The 9,836-nt window shown below is 52.8% G+C and overlaps 1 protein-coding gene across 1 annotated transcript; it reads right to left on the reverse strand.

The window, feature by feature from the left end:
- Nucleotides 1–5,343: 5,343 nt before the first annotated feature.
- On the reverse strand, nucleotides 5,344–8,872 carry Srxn1 (sulfiredoxin 1). The gene is made up of 2 exons (XM_048445610.3): nucleotides 8,529–8,872; nucleotides 5,344–7,549 (listed from the first exon to the last, which is right to left on the reverse strand). Exons 1-2 carry the CDS (start codon nucleotides 8,790–8,792, stop codon nucleotides 7,346–7,348), a joined length of 468 nt encoding a protein of 155 aa, XP_048301567.1. The 5' UTR covers nucleotides 8,793–8,872; the 3' UTR covers nucleotides 5,344–7,345.
- Between the last annotated feature and the right edge of the window lie 964 nt (nucleotides 8,873–9,836).

The raw sequence follows: 9,836 nt of genomic DNA on the forward strand, positions 1-9,836 counted from the left end.
TCTCTTTTGTTGCCCTTTTCCGTTTATCTAAGACAAAAGCAAACAGATTCAGAAATCCAAGATCAGTAATCCCCAAGACACCAGCAAGCCCCCTAAGTCCCGGGTGACTCATCTTGAAGGTGGTACTTGCTGTTTTTATTTGTGTGTGATTGGTTGGTTGGCTGGGGTTTTTAGATGGGGTGTTTCTATGTAGCCTGTGCTGACCTCTTGATCCTCCTGTCTCAACCTCCTTAGTGCTTGGACTACAGGCATGAACTACCATTCTCGATTTGTCTTGAGTTTTTAGAGCTGTATTTCTTTCCTCCCCTACCTTTTGGGCTCCTGGGAACTGGGCCCCACTGTGTGTCCTGTGTTTGGTTGAGTCTCTTAGGGCGCTAGCTGCTGACTGAGACTTATGCCATGATATTCCTTTGATCTAGTCCCAGCCACAGGCAAGACCCTGGCTGGCACAAAGGGCCAGGCATCACCTGAGTGGTGATCACAGTGCTTCCTCAGCTTAAGCCTTGGCCACGCTTCCCATTCCTCTCAGAGGCCTCAGGCAGGCCATGTCCTTCCACAGCTTAGAGCATAAAAAAGCTGTATGTACACTTGCTATTTCAGGGAGACGTCTTTGGGTTAGGACAGAATCTCTTTATTTTCTATAAGCCTGAGGGCTGCTGAAGCCCCCTCTAAAAAGTCCTAAAAGTATTGGGGTTTCTGGATAGACCCATTCAGGCCAGGCATCTGCCTCTAGCAGGGTGCTCATCTGAGCAGGGCTAAGATAGGTAAGACATACAGTTCTAAAAACCCAAGAGGAACCAGGTATGGTAGTCCTTGCCTGTAGTCCCAGCACTGAGGAGGCTGAGACAGCTCAAGCAAGAGGGCCAGCATGGACTATATAGAAGCACCGTGGGGGAAGAGGGGAATATCATTGTACATGGCCTTCCTTTATAGACAGGAAACTGAGACTTGGAGAGGTTCGTTTATGTCCAGAGCACCTGGAGGGTGGGTTTTCTCCTTTGTTAAATGAGCGGTGAAATTACCTCTGCCAAGGTGACCCTGACACTTAAAGGCAGAAGACAGCCTTAGAACCCCACACTACCACTGACACATAGCAGGCACCCAGTCAGTGGTTCTTACTGTTCTCAACCGGATGACGCTCACAAGAGCTGGTAGCTAGTCAGTGGCCCAGACCTCGGAACCCAGGGCTAGCCACCAAGCAAAACAGCGGCCACAGCGACACCATGAACAATTTGAGTGTTTCTCACCCCAAACCGGTAACCCCAAGGTGGTGCATTCAGTTGTCAGGTGGCTACACCTGCCTGGCATCCAGCTCCAGCCTTCAGCGCAGAGACGGCAGGGGCCAGGCAGGCGGCCCGCAGGCGGCCCCGCGGCTGTGTGCAGTCTGCGCCTGGAAGACATTACACGGCTGTCGGCCGGGGGGCGTCGCCGGGAGTTCCGGAGGGGGTCCCGGAGGCGGCCGCGCCGGGGAGGGGACAGCCGGCCACAAAGCGTGCTTTGTTCTTCTTCCCTCCCCCCGGAGCTGGAACCAATGGATTGGCGGCAGCTGAGGTCATCTCCCAGGCAAAGCCGGGGGTCAGGCTCGGGATGGGGCCCCAAGGGCAAGAGCCTTCTTGGGCCCCCGTGTAGGGCGGAGCCAGCTGGAGCACCCAGGCAGGTGGCTGCTTGTTTTGGGACTCCGTTTCCGATCTGTGCAACTAGGAAAATCATGTCTGTCCTGCCCACCTCTAGGGCTGCCTGTAGGGCTGGAAATTTTGGCTGCATCCTTTACAGAAGGGCGAACCTGGAAACAGGTGTGGTGGCTATACCCACCACGAAGTTTGGAGGTCTCCCAGGTCCCTTCCAGGTCAGGGCAGTCATTGCCTCTCCAAGTTCCCCTCTGACCCAGACTAGGACCCATTCGAAGCCTGGTGCTCTGGGGTCCAGGGCAGTGGTGCAGGGACCACCCAGGGAGGCTATTCTAACTGCAGGCTGGCCGGGACTGAGCATCCTCACCTAGCAGTTGGCCACCAGAGTTCATTCAGTCCCTCTCCTCACCTCTGCGCAGGCAGGTGCCTCTCTCTGAGACAGGCTCTTAGTGCTGGGCACAAAGCCCCTGCAAACTGTCTTGTCAAGCTTAGGGAGGCCCAGCAAGTGCCCAAAGTGTATGTATTTTCCTTTTTATTTATTTTTATTTTTTAAATAGTTATTTATTTATTATGTATACAGCATTCTGCCTGCATGTATGCCTGCACACCAGAAGAGGGCACCAGATCTCATTACAGATGGTTTTGAGCCACCATGTGGTTGCTGGGAATTGAACTTAGGACCTCTGGAAGAGCAGTCAGTGCTCTTAACCTCTGAGCCATCTTTCCAGCCCTGTATTTTCCTTTTTAAATACTGTGTTTTATTTTTAATTTTATGTATGCTTGTATGTATGTGCACTTGAGTGCAGGTGCCCAAGAGGCTGGAAAAGGACATCAGATTCCCTGGAGCTGGAATTACAGGTGATTGTGAGCTGCCTGACTAGGGGCAAGGGCTCATAGCTTTCTGCTGTTCTCAACCATGATCATGGTCCAAAAGCGGGCTGGAGTTTGGAAGAAGAGTCCCTAAGCTCTGTCTGGGTAGCATTTGGATCATCTCCTCTGGAGAGGTCACCAATAAGGAGAAACTACTTAGGAGGCTATGTGTCACCAGGCTCTTATGTTTTTAGGTGTCCAGCTGACAGAACACAACAGGGGATGTGGGGATCACACATTGCACATGAGGACAATGGGCTCCCCAGGGTCCACTAAGAGGAGAATGTCTGATACATCGTTACATTCATACCCTGGAACATCAGGCAGTCATAAAAAAGAGGGATGGATTTGCTCAACAGCGGTCTGAAGAACACCTACTAAGGCGCTAGGCACTGCTCTTGGTGTTTGGCTCCGGGTGACGAGCAGAGAAGACCCGCCACGATTTCCATCCCAGTAGGCAAGGAGGACATCAGTGAGGACCCAAGAGAACCATAGAAAGAAATGAAGAAAATAAAAGGAAAGGGAACAACAGATGGGGGAAGGCCTCCGGGAAAAGGCCATGGAGCAGACACCGGTCTGAGAGTCCTGGAGGGGAGTTCACCTGCTGGTGGAGGCAGGGGTCAGTGCCAAAGACATCATTCTGAAAAGTGTTTTAAAGAGGGGTGGCGGGCTGGAGAGATGGCTGGAGAGATAGCATTGACTGCTCTTCCAGAGGACCATAGTTCAATTCCCAGGATCTTCAAAGTGGCTCACAAGTGTCTGTATACAGTTCCAGAGGATCAGTGCCCTCTTCTAGCCTCCGTGGGCACCAGGCACACATGTGATGCACAGACGTGCATGTAGACATAACACCCATACACTGAAAATAAAGATAAATAAATATTGGGGAGGGGGGAGACTGGGGCTGGAGAGATGGCTCAGTCAGGATATTGCTGGCTGTGCAACCATGAGTTCAGTTCTCCAAGAAGTCATCCGAAAAGCTGGGTCTTGTCCTGTACGCCTGTAATCCCAGTGCTGGGGAGGTAGAGGCAGAAGGAGCTTGCAGGCCAGCTGACCTAGCTGAATGGGTAAGCTCCAGGTTCAGGGAAAGATCCTACTGGGACAGCATTTGAACAGTTACATAGTGAGACTGTCTCAAAAGATAAGGTGGAGGGGGTTGGAGAGATGGCTCAGCTCTCAAGAACATCATATACTGCTCCTCCAGAGGACCCGAGTTCAATCCTCCGTATCCACATCAGGAGGCTGGCAATCACTGACGACACTAGCTCCTGGGGCATCTGCAGGCACCTGCACTCATATGCATACATACACATCTAAATAAGGAAAGGAAAAAAAAAACTTTAAACAACCTGGAGAGTGACTGAGGAACATACTTAATGTTGACCCCCGGCCCCACCACACACACACACATACATACACCCCACAAAAATGTTCTAAACTTGCACAAATGTGTATGCATCTGTCCAGCAGGCAGGCAGACTTCTGGAAGGGCATGTGCCAGAACTCGTACTAAAATGTCACAGCGACAGGCAGGTCTAGGACCATGATGGACTTCAGCCTGTTCCTAGTGTTTTAACTGAAAATATTTAGTTATCTAAGCTCTTAGTATCTTTAAGGCATTTTGGGGAGTTTCATAAAGTAGCCCAGGCTTACCCTAAACTTGGACTATTCTGATCTCATCCTTGGAGATGCTGGGATTACAGGCAGGCACCCATTAATTAATGTCTATTATTAGTAAAACTGAGAAAATCTAAATCTACCATGGAGGGCTTGGTTGCAGGGCCTTACCTTTTTTGAGGGCAGGGCAAGGGACACGTGATACTGTGAGAATCCAGAAGAGGTTCATGGCCCAGCTTGGAGGGGTGCCCCTCCGTAGAGGAACCCAGCACCCCTAAGGTACAAGTACAGGGCAGTCAGGATGAGCTGCACCTGAGGGCCGGACCCAGAAGTCATTCAGTCGCAACAATCCCTCCCTCAACCATACCCTCCCACCCAGTGCCTTCCCCAAGACGCAGCCCTAGTCTAGGGACGGGAAAGCAGCGCCACTTGCTGGTGCAGGAGGGAAATGCAGCTCAGTACCAACTGACAGCCTGAGTCGTCCTCTCCGACCCGCCTTTCTCTGACGGAACCAGTATATCAGCCAAGCGCTCTACAGACAAGCGACAACCCCTACCCTTACCCCCTTTCTATTGTTATGTAGAGGCAGGATTTTACGACAATGTTCAGGGCGGCCTGGAACTCACTATGCGGCCCACGAGGGTCTTGATGCTGAACTTGTCATCTGCACAGGGATCACAGGCATGGGCCATGCTTGGCTTCCAGCTGCTTTTTCTTAAATGACCTGAGTCTCCACCCTGTCCCCTTGTTCCTCTTGGACCTGAGTTGGGTTCTTCCGAACGGAGTCAGGATCTGAGGTTCTGACTCAGACACCTCAGTCCAGCAGATGCCCAAGGGTTTCTTCCCTGGAGATAGTGTCACTTCAGGACAGCACTCTGCAAGACCATCCTCTGCCATCCTGACTCTGCTCATGAAGTTAGGGCTGCAGAGCCCCTCTGACTGCTTGGGAAATCACATACACGCTGCCCTCCTGCCAGGGGTGGGAAGTACCTGCTCAAGCTGCTCCAGAGCCCAAGTATCTTGAACACAGCCCAAGAAGCAAGCTGCATCATCCAGTTACAGAGTCCTGGCTGTTCCCTTAGTAGTAGCTGCTCCTGAGAATCCTCTAGAAATATGTGTTCCTGGGTTCCCAACTATTTAGAAATGCATGTTCCCGGGCCCTACACCTGAAGTTCCAGGGGCAAGGTCTATCAAACAAAACCAAAAATGCTGGGCTAAAGCCATTACATTATTGTGTGTGTTTTTTTAATTAAATAAACTTTTATTTTGGAATGACTTTAGATTTACAGAAAAGTTGCAGAGACTAAAGAGTTCCCATACATTTTTTTTCACACAGCCATTACCCCCCTTCCTACCCCCGCCAGCAGTCTGTTGCCCAAACCGGAGGATAACTGAAACCCAGACCGAGTAAGTTCCTGCTTGACCCACTAATGCTCCCCCATCCCTTTTTGGTCTCAAGATCCGATCCAAGCACCATGTTGCATTTTATCCCTTTCAGTTTCATTGACTGGGATACTCGGTGGGCGGGAAAGCTGTTGTCCTGGCTACTGAGTTGGGAAAACTGAGAGTGACAAGTGACTAGACTCTGGGCAGCAAGTGCCACCTTGCTCTGCTGCTTCCTCTACCTTTCCTCAGCCTCCAGGACTCTCTGTTTACAGAACCCCCCTGGAATGCCCCATCCCACTAGTGAGTCATCCTTGAGGGTGGGGTACCCAGCTCTTGGAGACACCATGCCATAACTTCTTCTAGGTCCCAAGAACAGTACAGTAACTTAAAGGCTAAGACATGGCACGGTCCTTTGTGTGAGGAGGGTTTATGGGTGGGAGCAAGAAACACTGTCACTTGCCCAAGATTCATCTGTGCAATAGCCCCGTGTTCTTTATAGTTCCTCCCGTTGACAGCTGGGGTCCGTTTGCGCCCCTTGAATCTGAGAAGTGAACTTAGCAGCAGTGACATCGTCCTGGCATAAGGGTCAAAGAAATCTTGTCACCTTAAAATAACAAAACAATAACAAAACAAAACAAAACAAAAAGACCTTCGCATGTGTGTCCTTTGCTTGCACATGTATGTCTGTGTTCCATGTGTCTGGTGCCCACAGAGGTCAGAGAGGGTGCCAGGTCATCTGGAACTGGGATACAGTCTTGAGTCACCATGCAGGTACTCTTAGCAGCGAGCCACCGCTCCACTGCCTGTCTTGTCCCTATTACTCTCATTCTTGGGACTCTGAGGCCATCTTGAGAATATACTTGAGCTAAGCTGCTAGAGAGGGAACAAGGATGGCCAAGCCAATCCAGCCAACACATGCCACAAGAATGAAGAAGGTGATCCCAGCCCAGCCAGCCCCAGATGAGTGACAGCTGACAGTGGGCTCTTGAGCAGGATCGGACCATTATCAACAGAGCAGCCCAAAGGAGTCTAGTCCCGAGTGCTCACCCACAGAATCATGGGTAATACTGCTAAGTTTGGGAATGGCTTGTTCCATAGCAAGGGCTGATACTTCTTCCTCTCCTGCTAGTGGGACCCCAATTTGATTGCAGGAAGCACAGTGTCAGTTCTAAGGGATGAACAAGGCAGCCATGCCCACCTGTGACAGCGTTCCTTCTGCAACTGTGGGTGGCACTGGTGCCTAGCTCTGGCCATGGAAACGGCAGATACTCTGAAAGAAGTTTTTCTTTCTGACAGAAGTTGGTCCAGTGACTTTCTTCCTTGAGCAAAGACATGATTCCTAGAGAGGTGGTAGCCATCTTGTGACCACAACGTAAGGAGCAATGAGGGCCAGGTTAAAGGACTATCTAGAGGAGACCCCACCTTCACCGAACTGCTGACACAATTCTGTGTGAGTCACCTGTTCCAGGACTCAGGTTACAGGAAAACAAGCCTGTCTCACATCAGCCATCGTGATCAAGGTTTTCCTCTACTACCAGGTACCAGTGTACTAGATCATGTAGTGATAAGCTATCAGAAAGATAAAGACAGAGGGAGTCCTGCCTCCACAACCAGCTCCTTCAGGGCCAAGGCCATGATATGATATCTCTTCACAGACAGGGGAGCTGGCCACTTTCATTCCCAGGCCTGGGGGCTAGTGCAGAGGCACCAAGTGGCAGACCTCCTTCCTTAGGTATAAAGAGAACATATCCCCGCTACAGCTTCAGCCCGCAAGGGGCCATGCAGGTCTTCTGGGCTCTGGAAGGTGGTGCTGGTGTGTAAGGGGTGGGGTGATCAGGAGGTTTCTACTGCAAGTCTGGTGTGGATGCGCCCAGGTACACCCTCAGGTCTGAAAGGGTGGACTGCACCAGCTTGGCGGGAATGGTCTCTCTCTGTAGCTGTTGGTAGGCTGCATAGCGGTGGCAGCCCCCGAAGGAGTAGTAGTAGTCACCTCCCTGGGCCCCTTTGATCCAGAGGACATCGATGGGGGGCACGCTGTCAGGGTCCTCCTAGAGAAAAAGGTCACAGGGTGAGCGAGCATGGCACTATGCTTGAGAACTGGCAAAAACGTTTTGTTAAGCCAAGCGGAGCTCCTACAGAGAGGGCTCATACTGGCAGGAGCAGCAGGCTCTCCGCCACCTAGGGGTTCTGCAAGCTGGTGGGTGGCGCCTTGGCAGCTTGGAAATCTGCCTCAAGAGTATTTCCAGCAGAGCAATGGCAGATGCTGTAAGTGAGGGGCTTCCCCCAAACACTAGGTGCTGAGCATTTATCTCTATCCACGTGAACAATATACCCTGTCCCCACTTGTCCACACTTGGGGGACACAGCACAGCCAAGAGGCAAGGACAGTCTCACCCTGAGAGGGTTTCTGTCCCAGGAACAGATTGAAGGAGGAAGTGAATAATGGAGTCACAAACGCTATGATGATAGTCTCACAGATGACAAGCCAGCAAGGAGGCCACGGGTCTCTCTGAAGTGACAAGGGGTACAAAACCACTTGGGAAGCTACGGAAGCTACAGATATGAACTAGTTTAGATTAAGAGCCCAGATGCCCGAACATGACACACCCAGGTCACGGCCATGACTGTCGTGGCCAGAAGAGACATCAGGATATGCAGGTTGTCTGGGTGTAAAGTCTCATTGTATCCTCTTGTAAGGGCTTGACCTAGGGCAAGTTGCTTAAAAACAAAACAAGAAAACCCAAGCTTCCTGTGCCTCAGTTTCTCCTCGGTACAGGAGGAACGGCAGCTACTTCACAGACCTGATCCGAGAAGCTGAAATCAGCTTCCGGGTGATCGCAGCACTTTGGGTACGTGCGTCACTGGGTCATTACTTTCATGGCCAAGTTCAAGTGAGGAACCTGAGGCCCAGGGAGGCTCAGTCAGCCCGTCAAGGTCACACGGGCGAAGCCGAGCTCCCGCAGGTCCTGAATCCCGACCCTCGTGCCCTCTCTTCCTAGCGCAGGCCCGGAGGCTCCGCGGGCTCACCAGGATCGTGTCCACGAGACTCTGCACCTTGGCCGGGTCCAGCACGGATGGCAGCGGCCGGATGAGCACGCTGATTGGCACGTTGTGCACCGCGGCGATGCAGCCCGAGTGGATGCTGCCTCCCTGCGCGCCGCCAGGTTCCCGTCCCTCAGGTGCCTCCGTACCGGTGCCCATTCTGCGGAGCGCTCCACCCGCGCGCAGCCCCATACCGCCTAGTTGGCCGCCTGCGCCGCCCGCTCGCCGTACCCAGCAGGACTGTACCATCGTGAGGCCGCGGGGGACGACTGCGCCCGGTCCGAGTGGCTCGGCCCGAAAGTGCGCGTATCCGCCTCCGCGCCGCCCGAGAGGAGGCCCGGTGTCCCACGTCGACCCAGCTGCCGAATGCCTGCTGCGGCGCCCCGCCACCCCCTCGCGATGCCCGCAGTGGACGCGCCCGGCCGCTGACTCAGGGTGAGTCTGCAAGTCGCAGAGCAAAGTCGCCCGTGACGCACAGAGCGGTGACTCAGGCCCGGAGAGGCGAGGACGCGGGCGGTCGGACCTACCCAACAAGGATGAGTTGGCTCTCAGTGGGACCTCGGAACTGTAGCCCCCACATGGTAAAGCAGGAGTGTGGTGACCTTATTCATATTTCCGAGCGACCCTGCCTGCTGGGGACTATGTTAGATCCCATTTTACAGAGGAGGAAACTGAGGCACAGAGAAGTTATGTCACGACCCCCCCCCCACGGTTTGGAGCTAATGAGTGGGCGAGCTGAGGCCCAAATCTGGGCAGCTCTGCTCCACGGATCACTCTAAATTACCCCGCGGGCTCCCCTGGGCTCAGCGACAAGAACTAGGCACAGCACCTTCTGGAGTTGCGCTGATTCTGTGTGGTTCTGCTATGAAGTTCCACGTGTCGCAAATCCTCAAAGTATATCCCGGAAGTAGAAGTAGGTGTGGTTACTGAAGGACCTCCCCAAAGTAGGTCCGCTGGGGGTTAGGGGTGGGGGGAGCGAGGAAAAGAAACGAAAATCTGGTCACCCCTCTACACAGCAAGCGTCCGGCAGGAGCTGTCGTGGGATGTCAACCCGAATAGTTGCACATCCCCTCTTCTGTGACTTGTGCTTCCTCCTAGTTTGGCGCGTGGTATCCAGCAGTGAGTGTCCCATGAGAGGCTGGGCTATTCCAAGTCAGCCAGGATGCGGTAGAGGCTTTTCCCTACCTCATCTTTTCGGGAAGCTGATACAAGCCTTCCCAGGCCCAAGGGAAGGGAACAGTAAGGTTCTGAAAGAGCTTGGGGATTGGGACTTATGGTAACCTCTGTTAGGAG

This window comes from Myodes glareolus, chromosome 10, assembly GCF_982192425.1.
Source record: "Myodes glareolus chromosome 10, mMyoGla1.1, whole genome shotgun sequence".
Taxonomy (NCBI): Eukaryota; Metazoa; Chordata; class Mammalia; order Rodentia; family Cricetidae; genus Myodes; species Myodes glareolus.

What these genes read in the sequence shown, in the direction of transcription:
- Srxn1 (XM_048445610.3), bottom strand. Translation starts at nt 8,792, where the DNA reads ATGGTACAGTCCTGCTGGGTACGGCGAGCGGGCGGCGCAGGCGGCCAA. An exon ending in GTCTCGTGGACACGATCCTG is followed by an intron (nt 7,550 to 8,528) that starts GTGAGCCCGCGG and finishes CTTTTTCTCTAG; the next exon opens with GAGGACCCTGACAGCGTGCC.